This window comes from Henckelia pumila, chromosome 3, assembly GCF_033568475.1.
Source record: "Henckelia pumila isolate YLH828 chromosome 3, ASM3356847v2, whole genome shotgun sequence".
NCBI classification, from domain to species: Eukaryota; Viridiplantae; Streptophyta; class Magnoliopsida; order Lamiales; family Gesneriaceae; genus Henckelia; species Henckelia pumila.
In genome coordinates this window covers 175,490,553-175,516,337 of record NC_133122.1, presented here as the reverse complement: position 1 = coordinate 175,516,337, position 25,785 = coordinate 175,490,553, and the positions used below count along the sequence as shown (strand labels likewise).

The following is a 25,785-nucleotide window of genomic DNA, read 5'->3' as shown; positions in this document are numbered from 1 at the left end:
CCCTTGGCATCATATAAGCCAGGGAGGTTCCATGCCCCGACGTCCATATTAAGCTCAAGGCATATATAAGCCCTTGGCATCATATAAGCCCGGGAGGTTCCATGCCCCGGTGTCCATATTAAGCCCAAGGCATATATAAGCCCTTGGCATCATATAAGCACAGGAGGTTCCATGCCCCGGCGTCCATATTAATCCCAAGACATATATAAGCTCTTGGCATCATATAAGTTTGGGAAGTTCCATGCCCCGGCACCCATGTTAAGCTCAATGCATATATAAGCCCTTGGCATTATATAAGCCCGGGAGGGCCCATGCCCTGGCACCCATTTATCAGCCCTTGGTACTCTCTAAGCCCGAAAAATTCCACGACTTAACATCTACCTAAACCCCCAGCACCTCATAAAATTCCTAAGTCCCACCAGACCAGGAATTGTAGCAGTACATGATCAAAAGTTAAAAGAAAACAAAATAGCATTAATAAATCAGTGAATTACAAGAGAGGGGGCTTCAATGGCCAATTACAAGGCATGAACTGCTTAAACTACTGGGTTAGTTGGAGCATCCTCGCCTTCAGTTGCTGGCGTTTTACTGGCCTCAGATGTCTCTGATCCTTTAGGCCCTTGTGAACCAGGGAGGGAGTCAATAGCCTTGTCCAAGTCAGGGAAATCCTTCTTCTCTGAGGACCATAGCCCGGCCTTTTCAAATTGATCCCGACATTTTTAAAAACCAGTTTGAAAGAAGGAATATGACTTGTACACCACCGCTTCTTGGAATTCGGCAGAGGAAAGGAAAGAGGCCTTGAGCTCCTCTTCTGATTTCAAGCGGGCTTCCAGATCTGAAACTGCCTTCTCTGCCTTGTCCTTCGCAAGGGCCTCCTCAGTGGCTCTGCTCTCCACAACGGTCAAAGCATCCCGGGTTTGCCCCAGAGTGGTCTCAGAGAGGGCAAGATTCACTTGAGCAGAGTGAAGAGCTTGCTCAGATGTTTCTAGGGCAGACTAGAGGCTGGACAACTCTTGGTCATGAGTCTGCCTCATCATCACCAAATCTTGCTCTAGTTTTTTTGTTTAGCTCAGCAGCATCCCGGGGCCTCTCAGCCTCTACGTGTGCCCGATCCATCTCGATTTGACCAAACCGAGTGGCATCTTCATAGCTGTCCACCAGCATGTTCAGCCCCTGAAAACACAAGTGTTAGAAAAGGAAGAGGGAATATCCTTAAAGCAGGGACAAATTAGACTTACAGATAGAATACGGTTGGTGCCCTCAAAGTATTTGACATTCGGGCTCGGGGGCCTCGTACTCATCAATTATCCGGTCTACCGGATCGGCTACCCGGGCACCCAGCCCATAAGAAATCAAGCTCTTCTCCTCCAAGAGAGAGTCTGAATGAAACTTCTGGTTTTCTACCATTTCTTGGAAGCGGATATATGGTTCTTCCAGCTTATAATTCCTAGGGAGTTCGGGCTGGGAAGGAAGGGCTGTCAAAAACTTGGTGGGTCTTGTCTGGGCCGAAGGAAGTTGGATGAAAAAGAATCTCTCTTTCCATCCCTTCCAAGAAGATGGGGTGTCATCTAGGAAGCGAGCGTTTTGCCGAGCGTTCAAAGAAAAGGCCATCTCAGTAAAACGACAGGCATAGTAGTAGTGGAAAATGAGAGGGGTGATGGTCAAGTTGTTTGTTTTGAAAAGAACGTGGGTGGCAGCCATCATGTGGAAAGCATTCGGATGTAATTGGTTCAGAGGAACCTTGTAAAAAGTAGCAACTTTATAGTAAAAATGATGGACTGGGAAACGAAGCCCATTCCTGAGTTGTTCCCTGAAAAAGGTGTAAAAGCCTTCAGGAGGCTGGTCAGCCCGGCCTAGGGGACCAGGAATAAGAATGGAATAGGAAGGGGGTGTTACCCATATCCCGGAGCTCTTCTATAGACTCCGGGCGAAGGGTGCTGGTAAACTGAGTAAACCAAGGACCCTCAGGGTTTGGTTTGGGCAAGGCTGTAAGGGCGGTAGTTTGACTTACCTTGGTTTTGCCCTTGTCCTTAGAAGCCCCATCCTGGGATTTCTTAGGACGGGAGGAAGATGGAACCATGGTCATCAAGACAGAAGAAGTAACGGGGGGAGGAAAATCATGGTGCAAGGCCGCAGATTCTACACTAGGAGAGCCGCGGGCGTTCACACCAGAAGTAGAAGAGGCAGATTTTGACATTTTTGGGAAGAAGAAAAGGTAAAAGAAGGGGAAACTGAGTATAAGATAGAGTAGAAACTTACACGAGAGAGATGGAGCACGAACGAAGACTGTAAGAAATAAGCTGGAAATGCAGAATCGCCGGAGCCGGAGAAAATTAGAGGAAAGGAAGGCGTGAACAGAGAAAGTAAAAAATGAAGAAGGGGGTTTTGTATTTATAGGTGGAGAAATTAAATCCAGGCCATGGATTTAAAGATGATCGGATGGTGAGGGTGAGCCTGGGAAGTCGGACCGGGCAGGGTAATGATGATATGGGAAGTTGAAAGGACAGGTAACGTCCACTGACCCTTGAACGTCACTTCAAATTCTAGAGTTGGCATCAGCCCTAGCATAATTTTGAAATTTGAAAAATATATATTACTCCCGCCTAGTGAGGTAGCTGCATCAAGGCCATTAGTCAGGACATCGAGCAAAGCTCTAGCCCGGCTATTTTTGTGAGGAGTGGTGATACCCCGGGAAGCCAGGGGTATCAAGGCTACGCAAAATCAGGGGTATCAGGGCTACGCAAAGCCAGGGGTATCAAGTTTAGGCAGGGGCAGAGGAGTTAGGGCCATTAGTCAGGACAGCGAGCAGGACTCTAGCCCGACTATTTTTGGGAGGAGTGGTGATACTTCGAAAAGCCAGGGGTATCAAGGCTATGCGAATCCAGAAATATCAGGGCTTGTCCTCTGGGCCCAAGCGGATCAGGAACTTGAGGATTCTAGGAAGATCAAGTCTGCAAAACCCATTGCACGCCAATGTTACAGGAGCATGATCCCCACGTTGCCATAATCCCGATCCGCTGGGCTGGATCGTGGGGAATAGGTGGACGTGGATAGGCCCGTAACCACGACCTAGATCGTGGCCACTACCCTGAAATTGCGGAGGCATTTTCTCACTCTAAGGCCTATAAATACCTTGCATCAGATATTAGTAAAGGTATGTTCATCTAAAATCCTAAAATCACTATACTCATTTTGCCTAAAAAGCCCACTTTATTTCTGAGTCTGACTTAAACATCGGAGTGGCCCCGTCGGAAAACCTTTCGGCGCCACACTAACGTGCTTTCATTTTTTTTCCTTGTGTGTGTAGATCATCTCGATCAGGAAAGGACATATCACATATCATTCTCATTAGCCCGATTATCTCGTCAGGCCCACTTCACTACCCTGACAGCCCGAACACTCGGTTTAGCAAACCATCATCAAAAATAAAACATTTGTGAAATGTTGACAAATCTATAACAATCCGGGACTTGCTGTCCCGGAATCCAAATTTTTTTTAATTAACCTCAAAAAAAATTTATTTAGTTGGATTGAAAAAATCGATTGGATCGAGATCTGAACCAAAATTTAAAAAAAAAATGTAGTTGATAATTTATAATTGTACTCTACTTTGAGTTATTTAATTTAAAATTGACATCTATATCATTTTTATAAATCTTTTGATATTTGAATTAAAATATATAAGATGGAATATCTTTAAATAATTTTTCATTAAATACACACAACTTTTAATATTTATTTTTTCATAATATTATTGGTATTTGATGTAGTAAAATATAATATTTATAGTGAAATTTATTTTAAATTTTCTATTAATATGTTTCTTGTCTTTTTAAACTAAGAGTACTAGATAAAGTTTATGATTTAAACGTATATTAGGTATATATTTAAATTATTTTTACGATAAAAAAATTATAAAATTAAATGATGATTGTATTAAATTTATTTTCATCTTTAAAAAAATAATCTATTAATTTTGTAATACTCGACCATTCTTTAATTATATAATCTTTTATCGCTAATACAATTCCTCGTCTTGCAATACTAAACGACAAAAAAAGAAAAAGAAAAAAAAGACGCGTTTACTTGAAAAGAAAAGTGCACGCCCACGACGAATTAGAAGTCGAGATTAAGAAAAGGTCAAATTTTCGTTTTAAATATTCAAATTTCAACACTTGTACTCTGTTCTCACGTGTCGGCCATGTTCAATGGATAATGCTTCTTATACCAAGAAAAAGAAAAAGAAAAAGAAAACCAGAAACCGAACATCATCCATCGGTTTTCCCGATCTTTGATCGATGCAGATGCAGATGCACATTTTTCTTCACTGATTTTTTGCTTCAAAACAAAACCCACCAAAGATACGATCATGTCTCCACATTGGATTGCATTTTTCACCATACTCACTTGCTGCTATCCCGCCTCTGTAATCTCTCAGCCGTATGATTACCCCACTGCAAACCTTTCCACAAGATGGATCAACAGCGTCACTGCGGATCATTCGGTGACCTTTATCGATTCTTCCACGGTTCGAGCCATCCTTCTCAGAGGAACTTTTGGTCCAAGATACGCTTGTGGGTTCTACTGTAATGGGACTTGTGAAAATTACCTGTTCGCCGTCTTTATTGTCCAAACCAACAGCGGTGGGGGAATCACTTCTCCTGCGATCGGATTCCCGCAGGTCGTGTGGTCTGCTAATCGGAACAATCCCGTTCCGATTAATTCCACTCTGGAGCTCACGGCGGAAGGTGATTTGGAGCTCCGAGATGCCGATGGGTCATTGGCGTGGTCTACAAACACCGCCGGAATGTCGGTTGCCGGCATTAACATGACAGAAGTGGGAAATCTTGTTCTCTATGATTCGAAAAATACGGTTGTTTGGCAATCTTTCGATCATCCGGCGGATGCTTTGGTTCCGGGGCAGATCTTGATATCAGGTAAAAGCCTCACCGCTAGTGTTTCTTTGACTAATTGGACACAAGGGGGTCTGTTCAATTTCTCGATGACTCCACAGGGCTTGGTAGCTACGATGCAGTCGGATCCTCCGCAGGTATACTACGAACAATTGGTTGTTGGCACTAAGCAAAACAAAGAAGCCAGTTACGTCAAATTTCAAAATGGGAGTCTGCAGTTGTATATAAACTCAGTTGAACCAAGCGATCCCGACATTTCGGTACCGGTTCCTGTGGCTAAATCAGCACAGTATATGAAATTGGGGCCTGATGGGCATCTTAGAGTTTATGAGTGGGGAACAGGATGGAGTGAAGTGTCTGATATTTTTACAGGTTTCTTGGGTGAGTGCAATTATCCCATGGTTTGTGGGAATTATGGAATCTGTTCGAATAGGCAATGTAGTTGCCCCAGAACAAGCTCGAATCCTGGATCTTTTAGGCAGGTGAATGACAGGCAGCCGGATCTTGGTTGTTCTGAAGTAACTCCCCTGACTTGTGATGCTTCAACAACTCAAAGTTTCTTGGACCTCGAGGATGTAACATATTTCACCTTTGTCACAGACATTGCGGGTACTAATATGGATAGTTGTAAACAGGCGTGTTTGAAAAATTGTTCCTGCAAAGCTGCTATGTTTCGATACGGCTCAGATTCTTCCAACGGGGATTGCTACTTGCCATCCCAAATCTTCTCATTGCAGAATAACGAAAAGGACAAGACTCACTACAATTCTTCAGTATCTGTCAAAATCCAAGTAGCTCAGAGTGCGGCATCCCCTGCCTCAGAAACAACATCCCCGGTTAATGTTGGGGGAAAGAAAAGCATTTTAGGGCCAATCTTGGGATCCACCTTGGGTGGATTCTTTGTAGCCGTAGCTGGATTGATCTTTTATGTAAGATGGAGGAAGAGAAAAGATGAAGTCGAGGAGGATTATTTAGATCATGTACCGGGGATGCCCACCAGATTTTCTTACGAGGAGTTGGTGAGTGCAACTGACAACTTCAGTAAGAAGCTCGGGGAAGGAGGATTTGGGTCGGTTTTCGAAGGGACGTTGACGGATGGCGAAAAGATCGCCGTGAAATGTCTGGACGGAGTTGGCCAAATCAAGAAGTCATTTCTAGCTGAAGTAGAAAGCATTGGCAGCATCCACCATGTTAACTTGGTAAGACTAATTGGGTTTTGCGCTGATAAATCCCACAGGCTTTTAGTCTACGAATACATGTGCAATGTATCCTTGGATAGATGGATCTACAGTACTCCCACATCTCTTGACTGGAATCTTAGAAGAAGAATCATACTCGACATAGCGAAAGGATTAGCTTACCTCCACGAAGATTGCAGGCAAAAAATCATCCACCTAGACATCAAGCCCCAAAACATTCTTCTGGATGAGAACTTCAACGCAAAACTCTCGGACTTCGGCCTCTCCAAGCTCATCGACAGGAACCAAAGCCAAGTGGTGACGACCATGAGAGGCACGCCGGGTTATCTCGCCCCAGAATGGCTCAGCTCAATCATCACTGAGAAAGTAGATGTGTACAGCTTTGGAGTGGTCATCTTAGAGACTCTGTGTGGCAGGAAGAATTTCGACTTCTCTAAGCCGGAGGAGGAAGCTCATTTACTGTCCCTTTTCATGAAAAAAGCGGAGGAAGAACGATTGCTGGATATAATCGACAGAAGGTGCGAGGGCATGGAATCAAACGGAGCAGAAGTATTGAAAGTGATGCAACTTGCTGCATGGTGTTTGCAAAGTGATCATGGCAAGAGGCCGGCCATGTCAGTGGTGATCAATGTGTTGGAAGGAGTTCAAAATGTGCAGAAAGATTTGGATTACAGCTTGTTTAATCCAAAGATCACTGTGAACAAAATCCAGGTTTTTGGCTCGCAAGATGCCACTCCATTGCTTCCTTCTATTCTGTCCGGGCCACGATGATTTGTTTTCGACACCCTTGGATGTATGTTTGTTCATATAAATTTTTAAAACTTTTTTGAACATCTATTTAGCCCATAATATATTGGATAAGATTTATAGTTTTCAAACGAATTGTTGGTTTAAATAATATTTATATTTTTACTTCATTGTTATTTTTTTAAAAAAAACCAAAAAAAACAAATGAAGCTATGATTGCAAATTTGGTATTAAAAAAAAAATTGTTGAATAAATCATAGATATATCTAAGAAATTACTCTCGAACAAAATGGACGAGGAAAAGCTGTTAGAAAATGTGGACCATTGTCGATGACTTGCAGGTCATATAATATAACATCAAGATCTCAATTTCGAAACAAAATTTGGTAATTCAAAAGAAAAGGAGGACTATTTACATGTATTTCCAATTTTCAGACAATAATTAATGTTATTGTCAGGGAAAATTGGTACCACTTATTAAAAGGATCTCTTTTTTCATGAAAACAAATTCTCCTTGGTATAAAATTAGTGAAGAGAGCACATACAATACACGTAAATATATCATTGAAGTTGTTATAATTTTGCAATAAGTTTTATTTAATTTCTTGTTATTAGCATCTATACAACAAATTATAAATATATTTAAAGTAATATATCTTTCTCATAAATCCTTTACTAACTTAAGTAGTGTTTGCAACCTCTAAAAATAGATGATTATGAAGATTTTCTTAACAAATTTATTAAAAAAATCTTCATAATCACTTAGAATTTCAAACACTACCTTATTATAGAGTTATGAAGTACATTAACGTATTTATGTTTCAGTTCAAACTATCATAAGTGTATTTTCTAAACAGTTGACCTAATTACTCATTTTTTCGACACATCAGCACTATCAATATTAATATTGCTCATATATTGAGATATCAACACTTGGACACATGATTGATGATTTGATGTACCTTTAAATATAGCATCTCATCAGCATTGTTAATTATTTCTTTTAAAAAAAAAAAAAAAAATTTAACTGCTCGCAAAACGGTGGTGTTTTCCGTTAACAACACCAAGTGTTGTCCGGTCCTTTTATTAGTTACACACCTCTTTAATTTTAGGACATATTACAAACGTGTTTTCGAATTAGTTTAATTTATAATGTTTCTAAGCAATTTCTTTCTTAAATTTTCTTTTTAAATTTATTAACTATATTTCAATTACAAATTAGTCTTGCATTCATTCAAGTTAATTTTTTTTGTGACGTAAGAATCTGCCGCCGTTAACTTTCGATGCGCTCTAGATAAACCCCGAACTAATACAATATCTTGCAAACTACGCTTGTCAGATAATTCATTCAATTTGATTGTTCGAACATAAGGTGGTGACAAAAAATTTGGTTGACTACTTCAAATTTCACATTTTCAAAATCATTTTTAATTTTATTTTATTTTTATCAGAATAAAAAATAAATAAATAAAAATCAAAACAGCACCAACTGAGAAATTTCTGGTTCTCAGACTGATTTCAAAGTTCACACCGCTGCTTCTTCAGCCCCTACGTTCCACTTGAAAAGCTGTTACCGATACAGATATTGAAAATTTTTATGTGTTTGCATAATCTTTTCTCAGGTTATATTTCTTCTTCTGTTTTTCAATCCATTATTGTGTTACTACTATGAAAAGTTATATGATGATTTATTTAATTTCATTCACAGATTTGGCTCAGTGTTTTTTTATGCAGATTCCATTTAAGGGCTTTTCTACTGAAGAGGTAAGGAGCTTGTGTTATATTATAGAATCCCATTTGATATGTACTAAAAGAAAAAAAAAAACTCATAAATTAAATATGAAACAGTGATTGTTTGATTCCTGCGCTTACTGTTAGGGATGAAGTTGTTGAGAAAACTCGTAAATTAAATATGAAACAGTGATTGTTTGATTCCTGCACTTACTGTTAGGGATGAATTTGTTGTGACTTGTGAGGGCTTGGAATTGTAATCATAAAATTAAGTTTATTGTTCATACTTCCCAATTTTATGATCACATTTCCATGGACTCTGTTTAATCAATCCGAGCTCTCACCGAGGTGCTCTTGGCATGAATCATCAGGAGCTCGAATTCGATCCCTATTATTCTAGCTTTTACTAGCTATGGGCTAGATATCATTTAACTCACCTGTGAAAAGGGGTGAAATGCATTTGCATTTGGCCCCTCTTCAGAATAAACAAATGGCAAAAATCTGCAGAGTTTTAGCTTTTTTCACGAGCTCGAACTCGAGCTCAACCCCAACTTTAATAGATCATGAGCTCGCAATTGAACTCGTGAGCATTGAACTAATTTTGAAATTCTTATGTTCGGTTGTAGATTCAAAGTAAATATTTTTAATATAACAAATATAATCATACAAAAATCCTGAAATTCCTAGCTTGGGTTCTTTATAACTAAGTAGCCAGCTAGAAAGTTTCGACCCTTCTTGAAGTTGTTTATCATTCTAACAGCATTCACACGCCTTTCTTCAATTTATATGGTCTGATGGCTTCTTCATGTAAGTTCATTTTTTGACTATCATTTTGCGTGGGATGGGTAGAATTCAGGCGTCTTATAAGAAAAATGTTTCAGCCAATTGAGAATGGTAGTTGTTTGGGAATGTTGATTAAGAACTTCATGCAATTCTATCTCTTTGTTGACTCGTTTCCCTTTTTTTGCATTTTAATTTTAAAATTTCTGTTGTGAAATGCGACTATGCAAATGTGTCTTGTATTTCCTAAGCCTGGGGAACTCCCAAATCACCATAAAGACATGAACACAAGATCCAGTTGTGCAATCGTTTCAGTTGAATATGTGCAAGTAATTCTTAACTTTCCTGTCCTGTTTCAGTTTGGCTGGGGGCTCATCTAAGTTTCTGTTAAATTACTTTTAGTAATTTCTTGCCATGGAAATCGCTGGTGCTGTTACTAGCATGTTGCAATGTTTATGCGCATATGGCTGCTTAAGCGACACCATTTCTGAGCAATGCAGCTATCTGAGAAAACCTGAAGTAGTTGTGAAAAAATTGGAGGAGAAACTAAAATTGCTTATAGCTCAAGAAACTGATCTGAGAACAGAGTTAAACAATGAAAGGATGTTGCGAGGGAGAGGTCCCACAGCTGAAGTGAATCTGTGGTTGACTAGTGTCCAAAAGATCAAAGAAATTTTAGATAATTTAAAAGACAAACAAGAAAATAAGAGTTTTTTATGCAGATGTTTTCCTAATGTCTGTAGTAGATTAAAGTTAGGGAACTTTGTCAGGAATAAAATGCTTGAAGTTGACAAGCTCCTGGATCAGAGAAACTTTTCTGGAAGTACATTGGTCACAATGCTGCCAGAAAGGGGAAAGGCCTTGCCTACAGGTACTTTAATTGGTAAGACAGCTCACAAGGTTTTAAAGTCAACCTGGGAGTATCTGATGGACATAAATATTGGAATAATTGGAATTTATGGGATGGGAGGTGTGGGCAAAACTGCGATCATTAAAGAGGTCAACAATAAGCTTCTAATTGAAAATACTAATTTCGATGATGTCATTTGGGTCATAGCATCGAAGGATTCTGACATGCAAAGGCTACAAAAGGATATAGCAAAAGCAATAGGGGTAAGTTTAGATGATTTTGATTCTGCGATGTCAAGGGCTACAGAATTATTTAGTGCTTTGATGCGGAGGGGGAAATTCTTGCTGATAATTGATGATATGTGGGAAGCATTTCATCTTGATGAAATTGGAATACCTGTTCCCTCACGTGACAATGCTTGCAAAATTTTAATAACTACTAGATCATTGAGAGTGTGCCATGACATGGAGACCGATGCCGAGATTGAAGTTCACACGCTTTCTCAAAGAGAAGCATGGGCCTTATTTCAACAAAAGGTTGGTCAAGAAGTACTGTCATCCCCAAGAATACAAGATGTTGCCCAGGAAGTTGCAAAAGAATGTGGTGGTTTACCTTTGGCACTCATTACAATTGGAAGGGCTCTGAGAAAAGAAAGCAATATTAGACACTGGAAGATTGCATTGAGTGAGTTAAGGAACTCAACTTCAAGCATTGAAGGGATGGAGAATCAGGTCTTTGCTCGTTTGAGATTTAGCTATGACAGACTAAAGGATGATACCACTCGTTCATGTCTTCTGTATTGTGTATTATATCCAGAGGATCATCTTATTGAAACAGAGCAGCTGATAAAGTACTGGTTATTGGATGGTCTTTTGGGTCACTCTGGGAGTCAAATTGCTAGGATGCAATTGGGAGAGATGATTCTGAATGATCTGAAGCGTGCTTGTATGATAGAGAGTGTGTTCCAATTTGAAAGCTGTGGAGAGCATGTGAAGATGCATGATTTGATCAGGGATATGGTTATTAAACTTACTAGAGAAAACTCAAGTTGCATGGTTAGATCTGGCCTTGGTTTACAAATTCCTCCAACGGAGAATGAATGGCCTCCAGATCTTGAGATAGTGTCCTTGATGCGAAATGATCTGAAAAGTATCAACTGTGAGCCAAAATGCCCTAAGCTTCGCGCATTGCTGTTGCAGTATAATTCCATCATTAAAGGAATGGCTACTACTTTCTTTGAGCACATGCAAAACCTCAAAGTTCTTGATTTATCTTACACTGGTATAGTCCGGTTGCCAGATTCACTATCTAATCTGGAAAGGCTTCGTGCTTTACTGCTTCGCAGCTGTTGGAACTTGCAGCATGTGCCAACATTAGCAAAGCTCAAGGATTTACGAGTTCTGGATCTTTCTTATACATCCGTTGAGTACATGCCCGAGGGGATGCAGATGTTGATGAACCTACAACATCTTGACCTTTCCTGCACTAAAGTTTTAAATGCTCCAATCCATCTACTTTTGCTAAATTACAAGCGCTTGGAAAATCTCTTAATAATAGGCTTGTGGGAATTCACAATCGGAACATTATTCATTGATGTGGATGTTATACAGAGATGCAGAAGTTTGGTAGTACTTGAAGTAAGCTTCAGCAGCATGGAGGACTTTGATCGGTATATCAACTCTGGTCACTGGAGCTTGCTTGATAATTTCAAATTTGTTATCGGATACCCTCCACCCTCGACACATGGTAAAAACAGCGTAGGGTTCTTTGGGACCGACATCGGTGAAAGATCAAGTCCTGCTTTGTTGCCAGGACGGGTTCTTGAGTTGGAAATCCAAGATTGTCGAGGTATCACTCAATTACCAGTGTTTATAACAGCCGGTGCTTCTCAGTTGCAATGTTGTAAGATTCGATACTGTGATCAGATGGAGTTCATTATAACTCCTGAACTTAGTGCCCTTCCCAACTTAGAATGCTTGGAAATCGAGGGTCTGAACAACCTACATCGAATCTGCAGGGGAACCGTGCAAACAGGCACTCTAGGAAGCCTGAAAACATTGCATGTCATGGCATGTGATTCACTCAAGACGCTCTTCCCAATTGAGTTGGTAGCGAACCTAAAAAATCTTGTTGAAATAAAAATTGAAAACTGTGCTAATATCTCTGAGATAATTGCGACAAGAGAAGAGGATGGCGGAGCAACAGAAACAAATCATCCTGATATTCTCCTCCCCATGTTACAGAGAATAAAACTAAGCTGTTTGCCAGAACTTAAGTACATATGCAGAGGAGTAATGATTTGCGACTCGTTGTCTCGTTTGGAGGTTTTGGCTTGTCCAGGATTGATGACATTACCCTTCCTTGTGGACATGAGGGAACAGCTGGTGTGCTCTCTAAAACAAATAAATGGGAGTAGAAAGTGGTGGGAGGAAATAAGAAGGAACCACAGAGATGCTACATACCTCTTGCGACGTGCTTTTAGACGCATACCGGAGACTTCTTCAGATGAAGAATCTGCAGATGGCTCCATAATCAGTTTCGGGTCTGGGAGTTCATCTTTCGGTCCAAGATAACATGTCATGTTTCACCATTACTGCCTGTAGTTAAATGAATTCAGGCATCATAAAGAACAAATTTTTCATTGGTAATACCATTACGGAGTCTTCTTCTTAATGTTATTTCCATTGTTGTTCGTGTCGAACGAATTCTTTGGGTATATTACGGTTGAATGTAAATAGTTGTAATGTAATATCGTATAGCTGAATTTTTTTTTATTTATAAAATTAGCAAGTTAACGATGATTTTTGACAAAAATAAGGATGTATGAACTTTTTTTAAATATCACGGATTCAAGTTTAAAAAGTTTTGTTTTATTCGAAGTTATAGCTATAATGAGCGAAAGTAATAAAAATCGAAACCAGATTCACCGATAATAAAAAGATCGAAAAGTTTGCAACTGTTGTGAAAAAGTAAAAATTTATGGTAAAAAGTAAAAATTTCAAAACTCAAAATATATCAAATTCTACACTTTATAATATTTTTTTCTCAACTCAATTGTATTTTTCATCACAAATGAAGACCTATTTATAGATTCACATTTGAGATTAGTCCAAAAATTAATATATCATCATTTACATCATCATACACTAATTTTCAACATTTTACAACTTAATATTCAACGTTCAATATTCAACAATAATAAAATAATATATTTTCAACACTCCCCCTTGTGATGATGATCGTCATATGATGATTGTCTTTATTACGTGTTTTATGATGTCTCGTTAAAAACCTTATTAGGAAAAATCCAGTGGGATAAAAACCATGGCAAGGAAAAAAAAGTGCAGCCACGTAAACTCCCCCTCATGTTAACACAAGTGATTCTTCACATATTCTGTAGATTGCGCATCCCAATGTTATATATATGCTTTTTGAATATTGTCGTAGGAAGTGCCTTTGTGAAGAGATCTAATGAGTTCTCACTTGATTGAATGTAACAAATATCAATATCTTTGTTCTTCTCAAGTTCTTGAGTGTAGGCAAAGAACTTTGGGGGGATATGTTTGGTTATGTCACTTTTGTATATCCTTCTTTCATTTGAGCAATACATGCAGAATTATCTTCATACAGCGTCATAGGCTTTTTGTTTACTGATAATCCACAAGAAATTTGGATATATTGTGTCATTGATTTTAGCGAAACACATTCACGGCTTGCTTCATGTAGCGCAATAATCTCAGCGTGATTTGATGAAGTTGTTACGAGTGTTTGTTTCTGTGAACGCCAAGAAATTGTGGTGCCTCCACGAGTAAATACATATCCGGTTTGGGAATGTGCCTTATGTGGATCAGATAAATATCCAGCATCAGCATAACCAATAATACTTTGATTGGTGTATTTTGAGTACAAACGTCTCAAATCTGTCGTTCCTCGTAGATAGCGGAATATATTTTTAATACCGTTCCAGTGCCTCTTTGTTGGATATGAACTGAATCTTGCCAATAAATTTACAGCAAAAGATATATCAGGTCTAGTGCAATTTGCAAGATACATAAGGGCACCAATGACACTTAGATATGGTACTTCTGGACCAAGAATAACTTCATCATCTTCACATGGACGGAATGGATTCTTTTCTATGTTTAATGATCTTACAACCATTGGAGTACTTAATGGATTTGATTTATTCATATTAAAACGTTTAAGGATTTTTTCTGTATAATTTGTCTGGTGAACAAAAATTCCACATTCTTTTTGTTCGATTTGCAAACCTAGACAGTACTTGATTTTTTCAAGATCCTTTATTTTGAATTCTTCCTTCAAGTACATCATACTTCTTGAATTTCTTTATTCGTTCCAATGATGTTTAAATCATCAACATATACAGCAATAATTACACATCCGGATGTTGTTTTCTTGATGAAAACACAAGGGCATATTGGATCATTTACATATCCCATTTTCATCAAGTGCTCACTTAGCCGATTATACCACATTCGGCCGGATTGCTTCAACTCATATAATGATCTTTGCAATTTTATAGAATAAAATTCTCTGGGTTTTGAACTTTGTGCTTCAGACATCTTAAATCCTTCAGGGATTTTCATGTATATATCACTATCAAGTGATCCGTATAAGTAAGCTGTAACAACATCCATAAGACACATTTCCAAATTTTCAGACACTGCCAAACTAATCAAATATCGAAACGTAATTGCATCCATAACAGGAGAATACGTTTCTTCATAATCAATTCCAGGCCTTTGAGAAAAACCTTGTGCAACAAGTCTAGCTTTATATCTTACTATTACATTTTTCTCATTTCGCTTTCGAATAAAAACTCATTTGTATCCAATAGGTTTCACACCTTCAGGTGTGAGGACTATAGGTCCAAAAACATTGCGTTTATTTAGCGAATCCAATTCAATCTGGATGGAACCTTTCCATTTTGCCCAATCATGACGAGTTTTACATTCACCAAAAGATTTTGGTTCATGATCCTCATTTTCATTTATGATGTCACATGCCACATTATAAGAAAATATTTCATCAATATCTTCTATATCTTTTCGGTTCCATATTTTTCCAGTATTAATATAATTGATAGAGATTTCACGATTCTCGTCAGTTTGTGGTTCTGATAGAACATTTTCATCATCAGGTATTTCTTCTGGAACACCATTTTCTATTTTATGATCATCGTGTTTCTCTATGCCTTTTTTTTTCGAGAATTTTTATCCTTGGAACCGACTGGCCTTCCACGCTTCAAGCGTTTTATGACATCATGAGTGTCTTTAATTTGTTTCTTTGGAATTTCAATTCGAGCAGGGGCATTTGCAACATGTATATATGATTTTGTTACCCCTTTTGTGTCTGCAAATGCATCTGGCATTTGATTTGCAATTCTTTGCAAATGCGCAATTTGCTGTATATATTTCTCACATTGTTTGGTCCTTGGATCCAAATATAACAATGATGGTACATACCATGTGATTTCTTTTTCGATGTGTTTCTTTTCTCCCCCTAACATTGGGAAGATTTCTTCATTAAAATGACAATCAGCAAAGCGTGCTGTAAACACATCGCTTGTCTGAGGCTCAAGATATCGAATGATTGATGGGCTATCATAACCGATATAAATATCGATTTTTCTTTGAGGACCCATTTTTGATCGTTGAGGTGGTGCAATAGGCACATACACCATACATCCAAAAATTCTCAGATGAGAAATATTTGGTTTTTTACCAAATGCAAGCTGCAATGGGGAGAATTTATGATATGCACTTGGTCTTATGCGAATTAATGTCGCAGCATGTAATATTGCATGTCCCCATATAGAAATAGGGAGTTTTGTTCTCATAATCATTGGTCTAGCAATCAGTTGTAGACGTTTAATCAATGATTCAGCTAATCCATTCTGTGTATGAACATGAGCAACATGATGTTCAACAGTAATTCCCATTGACATACAATAGTCATTGAAAGTTTGGGAAGTAAATTCTCCAGCATTATCAAGTCTTATTTTCTTGATTGTATAATCGGAAAATTGATTCCGCAATTTTATTATTTGAGCCATTAATCTTGTAAATGCCACATTTCGAGTTGACAATAAGCATACATGTGACCATCTGCTAGAGGCATCTATCAATACCATAAAATATCGAAATGGTTCACATGGTGGATGAATTGGTCCACAAATATCACCGTGAATACGTTCAAGAAATATGGGTGATTCTGTTTGGATTTTAGCTGGCGATGGTCTTATAATAAGTTTTTCAAGAGAACATGCTTTACATTGAAACTTATTATTTTGAAAGATCTTCTGGTCTTTCAATGGATGACCATGTGTATTTTCAATAATTTTTCGCATCATTATTGAACCAGGATGTCCCAATCGATCATGTCAATTGGTTAATATTGAAGAACTATTAACCACCATATTTGATTCGATTGGCCTTATATGTGTATAATGCAATCCAGTAGGGAGCATTGATAATTTTTCAACCATGTATTTCTTTCCTGATTTATATGTGGTAAGACACATATATTTCTGATTTCCATCAGTTATCGTCTCAGTATCATACCCATGAGAATATATGTCATTAAAACTTAACAAAAAATTTTTTGATCCTGGTGAATATAAATCATCATTTATCAAAAATTTTGTACCATTAGGTAACAAAAAATGTGCTTTTCCACAACCTTCAATCAAGTCTACAGGACCTGGTATTGTATTCACAATTGCTTTTGTTGGTTTTAATTCCAAGAAATATTTTTTTATCTCGGAGAATGGTGTGCGTTGTACCACTATCGGGTATGCAAACTTCTATGGGTTTATCTTTGCTCATAGCATTTTCCATACTTCAAAAAAATGCAATAAAGAAAATCAAGGATAATATATATATATATGCAAAATATAGCATGTTTCATAAGAATGCATGAAAAATATAGCATGTTACATTTCAGTCCCACCAATATATTAATCAATGTTCTCGAAATCATTTGAAAAAATCGGCAGCATTGAAATAAGTTGAACCACTTAAATGGTTACTGTTTTCAACAAAATTGGTCTTTTTTTTTCCCTTTATCGATATTTTAAAGAGCTTACATAAGTGCTCAGGGGTACGTGACCAATGTCTTGGAGTGCTACATTTATAACAAACACTCTCATATCTTTTTGAGTGATTTTTATTTTCACTCATATTTTCATGCTGCCTTTTTGGGTGGTTCGTGACGTTCTTTTGAGATTAGTTATTGAAGTAACTATCTCGATTATTTTCATATCCACGGCCGTAATCACGATCGCGATCATTTATACGTCCACGTTCATGACCACATCCTCGACCTCGGCCAAAATCTAGTTTATGCCTTTGATTTTGGTTTTTATTTTTACTTACGACATTTGCTTCTGGAAATGCCGTAGATACATTGGGTCGGGATTGATGATTTCTCATTAACAATTCTTTGTTCTTTTCTAGTGATATCGAGAGCAACGAATTTAAGCTTTGTCAAATTTGACATGGTGGTACTAGAAAAATAACAGTGCATTTTATAAGTTAATTTTCATTAATATGACAATACAAAATAATGGATAAACGACGAGTACAAGTATGTTTAAAAATAGATGAAAAGTGTGCGGTGGATGATCGTCGGTGAGTACAAGACTCGTGAGCATGATGATCATAATCGTTATGAAAAATAGCCTTAGAAATGTCATCATCTTCATCTTCAAAAAACCGAGGAGAAAATATTTTGAGAGAAAGAGTGAATTTTGGTGTGATTGAAAATGAGTTTGAGTGAACATATTTATAGGGCAAAAACTAGCCGTTTATGACCGTTTGTGACCGTTGGGGGTAACAAAAAAAATGATTGTGTTGAATAAAAATTTGTGATAATCATGCGATACATATAATAATAATCAAAATTAAATAATTATGTATATCATATCACTTTATTTTAAGGTCGGTATCGTAGACATTCTTTTATATAATATTGTAAAATTATACAAATATAATTAGTATAAAGTCAGATATAATATATCATATCACATTATTATAAGATCGGTGTCACAGACAGCCTTTTATATAATATTGTGAAATTATACAAATATAGTTAGTATAAAGTCAGGTATAGTATATCATATCACATTATTATAAGATCGGTGTCACAGACAGCCTTTTATATAATATTGTGAAATTATACAAATATAGTTAGTATATATACATAATAAATATATATCATATCACGTTATTATAAGGTCGGTGTCATAGACAGCCTTTTATATAATAACATGAAATTATATATTAATATATACACAATAAAAATATATAAACAGTAAAAATGAATATTCTTACTTGTTGAATATTTTTGACTTCTTCTTGTATTTTGGAGCGTCGAAAATTATAGAGAACCTTCGAGCGATCGTGCTGATAACGTGTTGTGAAAAAGTAAAAATTTATGGTAAAAAGTAAAAACTCCAAAACTCAAAATATATCAAACTCTACACTTTATAATATTTTTCTCTCAACTCAATTGTATTTTTCATCACAAATGAAGACCTATTTATAGATCCACATTTGAGATTAGTCCAAAAATTAATATATCATCATCTACATCATCACACACTAATTTTTAATATTTTACAACTCAATATTCAACATTCAATATTCAACAATAATAAAATAATATATTTTCAACAGCAACTATTTAAGTTAGGGAAAAATATACTTTTTGTATTAAAAAATCATGTTAGTTGCAATTTAACGCGTATAAGTTTCTTTCCTTTATTTCTTAAGTTTCTTCTTCATTTCTAAATTTTATGTTTTTCCTATCTTAAATTTTTTCTTTCAAATGGATAACGTTGATGAGTTTTTATATTTTGATGGTCATTGTTGAGAATAGATCGGTCAAATATAAGAACATGTCCAAGGGCCGGTCAAGTGGAGCGATCAAGCCCACTTGACCGGCCTACTTCATCACCTGCCCCGCGCGAAAGGCTCCGTTCGGTGAAGCCCACCATTTAATAAAATATTTTTTTTTTAAATAAACGGCCAGATCTTTCTGGCCGTTTGAAAATCAAAGGGCCAGAAAAATCTGGCCCTTTGATCTTAAAAAAAAAGAAGAAAAAGTAAGTCTAAAAAAAAAAAGAATGGTTGGGATGATCCCAGCCTATTTTTTTAAAAAAAATATTAAAAATTAAAAAAAAATTAAAAAAATTCCGAATTTTTTTTTATATTATGAAAAAGTACAAACGGTAATATTTTTCAAATTCAAGCCTTCTTCTATAAATAGGTTTGGATGCATCTCATAAAATTCACAATTTCTACTACTTGAATACCAAAAATTCTATATTCTCCAACTTTCATTATATTTTCAATCCAATTTCGAAAATGGATTCATGGAAAAATAATGATCTCAATACTCCTTCACCAAATAATTCTCAATTTACCGACGAGCAAATGTTGAGTTTTATGTTCAACCAAACTCAATTCTCCCAAAATCCCATAGAAATATCGCCTCCTACCTTTGAAGCCCCGTCTACTAAATCTAGAAGGAACGGAAAAAATATTGTCATTGGCGATGGTGGTGAAGGCATTAGAAGGAAACCTTGGACGAAGGTTGAAGATGAACGTCTCGCAAAGTCATGGTGCAACGCTTCAACCAATCCGGCACTTGGCAATGATCAAAGCAACTCGAGTTTTTGGGGATTGGTTTGGAATGAATATAACCATGAGTTACCAAATGGATGGAAAATACGCTCACCGGACAACATGCGACAACATTGGAATGATGTTTCAAAACGAATGTTCGCCTTCCAAAACAAAATGAGCGAACTTGAAGCACTCAACCAAAGCGGATCTTCATTTGATATAAAGGTATGAATTCATAATTTTTTTAAATTTAAATTCAACATTTTCGAACTTGTTTTTTTTTTTTTTTTTTTTAGTATGCTCAAGCTCAAACGATGTACGAACAAGATCATAACCATCCATGGTCCGATGAGAAAGCTTGGTTAGTGTTGAAGGATCAACCAAAATGGAAGATATGGTCGTTCGATAAATTCGTAGGAGGTTCGACGAATGCTACGAAGAAGCTTAAGAATATTGATGGTGAATCATCTCCATCTCCTTTCTCCACACCATCTGACACACAAACTGGCGAAGAAGGAGATGATGTGCAAGAAGTGAGCAAAACCACTAGGCCGATGGGACGGAAGGCATTCAAAAGGGCAATGAGAGGAGAAGGATCGAAAGATACAAACATGGTGAAAATGTTGAAAACAATACATGAAGTAGAAAAAAAAAAGGGATGAAAAGAGGACTGCTTTGACAAAAGAGCATTATGCAACAATGGCTCAAAATATGGAAAAAAAAAGTTCGAAATGAGGATGATGGAACACGAGATGAGGGTGAGGGAGCAAGAAATAATGGAGAGAGAACAAGAAAATCGAATCATGAAAAAAGATGTTAACGATCCAAGGCTCACTGACATTCAACGTCAGTACTACATGAAGATGCAAGAACAAATTCTTCGAAAAAGATTCAATTAGTAATTTATTTCAGTGTTCTCATTATATTTTATTCGGTTGTAATCCTTTTAAATTTATTGTCTTTTTTTTATTTTTTGTATTTTGTTATTGCGTGTAATCTTTATTTCGAGTGATTTTATATTTCAAGTAAGTTTTAAATTTTAATTATGTGTATTTTAAATTTATTATATTTATGTTCAATTTTATTATGTTTAAAAATATTAAATATAATAAAATAATAATATTTAATTTTTTATATTTATGTTCATTTTTATTATGTAATTATTAAATTTAATTATGTATATTTTTAATTTGTTAATTGTATTTTTATTATGTTTTAAAAACTTTATTTAAATAAATTTAAAAAATAATATTTCAACATCACCACTACAACATCACCACACCATTGTAGAAACGAACAATGAAGTTATCAATGCTGACATCATCATGCGATCAAGTTACCAACTTGATCACACCAACTTCCTCACATCCTTGTACATGCTCTAATTTGTCTTATATTAGAACAATACGAGTATTACAATTTTATTTGAGTTGGTTGAAGTTGTGCACAAAATGTTGATAATTGATCTAACGAATTTTAGTCTCAAATTATCAACGAAATATTCATTGATGGAGAATTCATAATTTGCAATTTGAGTCTTGATAATTTGGAATTTTTTTTTTCATTTTTCGGTTTTATAACTTACATTTTTTTTTATCAACAAATACTAAAAATAAGATAATAAAAAAAACAAGTAATAAAATTTAAAATAAAAATTCATCACAATAAGACCAAAACTAAAAGAAAAACGAAAATTACATGATTAAAAGATACAAATTTTTTGTTAAAATATGTAAATAACCACAATTTAAAAAGTACAAATTAACATAATCAAGATTCAAAAGCGATACACTTATTCCTTCAAAAAAAAAAAAAAAAGTGATGAAATTCATTATTGTAAAAAAAAAAAAAAAAAAAGTGATAAAATTACGAATTACATGACAAAAAGTTTAATCTTTTGGGTTCATATCAGGCTGGGTGGTCGGTCAGTTTTGGTGAAACAAATCTGTAATGGGTTCCACTGCAGGTGGAAATGGCGGCATTTGGGGAATGGGGCCGTTTTACGACGGGACTCACAGAAGGCGTGGCAAGAAGAGGAGCTCCGGCAACAGGGATTCGAAGCCCTCTTCGTCAGGAGACTCCTTTGGCGGCGGCGGCGCTTCTTCCTCCTTCCGTTTCCCACTCAAGCAAGCCGCAACTGCCGCTTCGCTTGTTTTCTCCGGCGACACCATAGCGCAGCTCCACCATCGATGGGTCACCAACAAAGATGCCTTATCCCATTCTCAGAATTTCAAGGTGAGAATAAGATGTTACTGGGGTCTTTTTTTTTCTGTGTTCATGGATTTGTTGCCAGCCTTATTTGTGGTTTCTGATGATAAGTTGTACTGATGTCTTGGTTGGATTCATGAGTAGATAGAAGCAAATTTCATAGTTCTTTTCTTGGTTTATTACGGTTGTCTATGCATATAGGCTGAGCATTCGATCTATTTTGAATGCTTCAAAACGTGAATGAAAAGTTTGGTCAACATATTAGAAGGAATCCATGGAGAACTGGGAAGCTAATTTTGGCCAGTTTTAAAACAAGTACCTCTACTGCATCAATGTGAAACTAGTATGCAATGTCTCTGTATCTGGTTAACTTGGTATTGTATTCATCGCCACCCATGGATTCGTGCATCCATTGCAGCCTCATGCTTTCCATCTGATGGATAGTTGTCAACTATAATAGATTGGGTGGGGTAAAACAAAGTTTACTCTTTACATTAGGCAACGTTTGGACCTTCGATTTCATTAAAGGAAGCACCAGTGTTTCTAAAATTACATCTTGGGTGGTTATGAAGCTCAAAAAGGATATGACAATTCAGTTGGAGGCACACTGATATCTAAGAGGCAGGCATTGGACAACAAACTACTTCCCTTAGCAGCGCACGCCCCATTACAACCCACTGACCAAAACTGTATCCAATGACTCTTGTGACAGCCAGCAATCCTGGGAATTTTTATTTTGCTTTTAATTTGTTTTCGTAAGTGTGATTTCACATTTTCTTTTATTTATTTTCATTTCTTCATAAATCTTCATATCTAAATTTCTGACCATTCAAATGACTGAATTTACTAGCTTATTATTTTAATACTCTTGTCTGCAAATTATTTGGTTTTTATTGACTAAAATTCAATTGGAATTTGTGTCTGATAGTAACAATTTATTAATTTGTCGCCGTAAGTTTACTGCACAGTGTTTGCATCTAATTCAGAATTGTTTGATATATATCGTTATTTTTCCTTCAATGTATGTCACCTTTAAAAGGCACATACCACTGGCTCCAAGATCCCTCGCCCTTTGGCACTACAAGCAACCTTAATAACTATGGGCAGCAGTGCAACACTACAAAAAGCATCATCTTTTGATAGTAAAGGAATATATGGGAAAAAGTGGTAAAAGATATATTTACTCACTTTTTATAATTTCCTATATCCATCTAATTTTTAAAACAAATTAAAATATCATATGAATTTACCTTGAAAGGGAAAAGGCAATGATATCAAGCTTTTACTTTTCTTTTCGTTTTAATTTCCTCTGAAAAATATATCCTAACGTAGTGTGTATCTCATACTGAGACTAGTTGAAAATGGCATTGATCCATTGGTTTCTAAATCATCTTCTTATTCACTGATAGTTTCTATGATCTTTAATTTGTATTACACTGTTGACTGCTCCGATATTCAATTTTCTTCTGACTCAACCTTCTTGGTTGCCATAGGATACTATAAGCACACTATTGGCTGAGCACGATTGGATCCGAGCAAGCCGGATGATATCATATGGCTTCCTGCTCTATGGCCCTGGTTCATTCGCGTGGTATCAGTTCCTTGATTGTTGCTTACCAAAGAAAAATATCCAAAACCTGATGACAAAGGTATTAATATCAAGGTTTTGGAATTCTTTTTGACACTACAGGGTGAAAAATAGTTTTGAGCTATTTCATCCAACTACTTTTTTCGCAGGTTTTATTGAACCAAGTTGTTCTCGGTCCATGTGTTATTGCTGTTATTTTTGCATGGAGTAAACTATGGGAAGGGAAGCTTGCTGAGCTTCCTAATAAATACAAGAAAGATGCACTTCCAACTCTGTTCACTGGTAAAATCCATCTTGTAGGTTCTGTTGGAATGTAAGGGAGTCAAGTTCGAACTAGAGTAGCTCTTCAGTATATCTCGGTTCAGAAGACAGATCTACTAACTTGATCTCGATCGAGTAGTGAGTTTGGAGCTCATGTAAAAGAATGTAGTGACTAAAATGTGCTTCAATCTATTTAGAGTTAATTGTCAAAATATGTTATTTATGTAAAATCAAGAATCGAGATCAAGGGTAGATAGTAGTTTGAATAAAATAATAACTACATAAAATTATCATCATAACTAAAGCTTAAGCAGAGAGATAGGTGGTTAAGTTTTTAAACAATGTTGGAGCCGGCTTCAATCTTAAACCGTGTTTTGATTGGCTAGACTTACCCAAACCTCGTCACACTGTAATTTTTTAGAACTTTTTTTATTAAAAACAATGCACGAGTTCATGAGCTACTTTTTTTTAGAATTTGCTTTTTGGATTAATATTATAGTTAATTTCTATATATTTTTTTACATAGGGTTCAGGTTCTGGATTCCCGTGAGCATCTTGAATTTTGGGTATGTTATTTTCTCCCCTGCCTCACCCCAAAGTAATTGTCAATGGTCATACCTGGAGGTGCAACCATATTGTCCCAGCAAATATTTTCTTATTTCAACCTTGAGTTTTAATCAAATATGAATCGAGACAGCTCTAAATGCTCTTGCCTCGATTCGTTTGAGCATGTCTTCATTTTTGCCTTCACCAGTACACATAACTAGATTAACTGAAGATGTCAGCTTGTTGAAGAGGACGAGGATTAGTTTCTTGTTCTTCCTTGAGCTGAAGTTGCCAATATATTTAAGATGACGCGCTATGTAAAAACTTACAGGATAATCCCTCTTCAAGCCCGTGTTGCTTTCATGTCCATGGCCTCGGTGTTTTGGAACTTCTACTTGTCCACAACCATAAACAGGTGACTTCTTCTGCTGCCAGTTTTTTATGCATGGTCCGATGCCTGACTGCTTAAACATCAGGTATTCTCTCAAAAGTCGAAACATTGGCACCGAATTACATCACTTTCTTTCATTGTTCATTCTCAATTCATATTTTTGTAGGCTTGAAGCTGAAACTGAACGCTTTGGACAGTAAACGAAACAATCCATGCCCGGAGTAATTGATTTTCCATCTCGTCAAAAACCGAATGTGGTTCACAACAAAACTGGCTTTCAATCTGGCCGGACAAACACCAGAATTTGGATCATTGCTCTTTCTTTTCTTTAGAAAAAAATGTTAAGATGTTGCTGTAAAATTCATTCACAATCTTTACATTTGACGTTCTTTGTTGAACCATAGAATCTACTTCTATTGACTCCATTAATTTTAAATGCATGTCTTTGAGGCATCAACTATTTGAGTGAACATTATCATCAAGTACAGACTTATGCTCAAAACGTTTTCTTCATCCTTAAGTGCAGACCAGTGCTCCATTTAAGAAGTAAAATTAGTTTAGATCACATTATTATTTTTCCTAAATTTACTTTCATTTCAGTTCTATGGAATTTAGGTAGTGTTTGCAACCTTTAAAAATAAGTAAATTTGTGAAGAAAATCTTCATAATCACTTATTTTTAGAGGTTGCAAACACTCTCTTAAATTCATCGAAAATCAAATTTGCTTATACTCGATAGCGGCCGACTAATAATAATAATAAACAGAGTCGGCATCTTTTTTGTACGTGTATAAATCATGAAAATTGTTTTGATTGTTACTCAAGATAAAACAAATAAATTATAGAGATATATTTTATAAATTAAGCCAATTACATTTTTCTAGAAATATCTAGTCTGTTCTTCTAGAAAAGTTTTTCAAAA

At 36.3% G+C, this 25,785-nt stretch overlaps 4 protein-coding genes across 8 annotated transcripts; all 4 read left to right on the top strand.

The window, feature by feature from the left end:
- The first annotated feature begins 4,177 nt into the window (after positions 1-4,177).
- LOC140887954 (G-type lectin S-receptor-like serine/threonine-protein kinase SD2-5) lies at positions 4,178-7,029 on the top strand. Its single transcript, XM_073295590.1, has one exon. It carries the CDS (start codon positions 4,370-4,372, stop codon positions 6,881-6,883), a length of 2,514 nt encoding a protein of 837 aa, XP_073151691.1. The 5' UTR covers positions 4,178-4,369; the 3' UTR covers positions 6,884-7,029.
- Positions 7,030-8,379: 1,350 nt separating this feature from the next.
- LOC140890639 (probable disease resistance protein At4g27220) lies at positions 8,380-12,997 on the top strand. 5 transcript variants are annotated; one of them, XM_073298568.1, is made up of 3 exons: positions 8,380-8,481; positions 8,568-8,623; positions 10,141-12,997. In XM_073298568.1, the coding sequence occupies exon 3, from the start codon at positions 10,148-10,150 to the stop codon at positions 12,791-12,793; it is 2,646 nt and encodes an 881-aa protein (XP_073154669.1). In that variant the 5' UTR covers positions 8,380-8,481; positions 8,568-8,623; positions 10,141-10,147; the 3' UTR covers positions 12,794-12,997. The 5 variants fall into 5 exon arrangements, with proteins under 5 accessions (XP_073154669.1, XP_073154666.1, XP_073154668.1 ...); XM_073298565.1 differs by having other exon boundaries at positions 9,730-12,996; XM_073298567.1 differs by having other exon boundaries at positions 8,389-8,481; positions 8,594-8,623; positions 9,730-12,996.
- Positions 12,998-19,609: 6,612 nt separating this feature from the next.
- On the top strand, positions 19,610-20,532 carry LOC140890007 (uncharacterized). Its single transcript, XM_073297755.1, has 2 exons — positions 19,610-20,095; positions 20,167-20,532. Exons 1-2 carry the CDS (start codon positions 19,610-19,612, stop codon positions 20,530-20,532), a joined length of 852 nt encoding a protein of 283 aa, XP_073153856.1.
- Positions 20,533-21,789: 1,257 nt separating this feature from the next.
- Positions 21,790-25,308, top strand: LOC140892276 (uncharacterized). Its single transcript, XM_073301117.1, has 6 exons — positions 21,790-22,105; positions 23,572-23,727; positions 23,816-23,948; positions 24,454-24,493; positions 24,805-24,949; positions 25,031-25,308. Exons 1-5 carry the CDS (start codon positions 21,821-21,823, stop codon positions 24,890-24,892), a joined length of 702 nt encoding a protein of 233 aa, XP_073157218.1. The 5' UTR covers positions 21,790-21,820; the 3' UTR covers positions 24,893-24,949; positions 25,031-25,308.
- The last annotated feature ends 477 nt before the right edge of the window (positions 25,309-25,785 follow it).

Excerpts from the sequence above, each read along its gene's own strand:
- LOC140887954 (XM_073295590.1), top strand. The coding sequence starts at position 4,370 with ATGTCTCCACATTGGATTGCATTTTTCACCATACTCACTTGCTGCTAT.
- LOC140892276 (XM_073301117.1), top strand. The coding sequence starts at position 21,821 with ATGGGTTCCACTGCAGGTGGAAATGGCGGCATTTGGGGAATGGGGCCG. Across the intron at positions 22,106-23,571 it reads CCCATTCTCAGAATTTCAAG|GATACTATAAGCACACTATT; the intron begins GTGAGAATAAGA and ends TGGTTGCCATAG. Across the intron at positions 24,494-24,804 it reads GTGAGCATCTTGAATTTTGG|GATAATCCCTCTTCAAGCCC; the intron begins GTATGTTATTTT and ends AAAAACTTACAG.
- LOC140890639 (XM_073298565.1), top strand. The coding sequence starts at position 9,785 with ATGGAAATCGCTGGTGCTGTTACTAGCATGTTGCAATGTTTATGCGCA.
- LOC140890007 (XM_073297755.1), top strand. The coding sequence starts at position 19,610 with ATGGATTCATGGAAAAATAATGATCTCAATACTCCTTCACCAAATAAT. Across the intron at positions 20,096-20,166 it reads GATCTTCATTTGATATAAAG|TATGCTCAAGCTCAAACGAT; the intron begins GTATGAATTCAT and ends TTTTTTTTTTAG.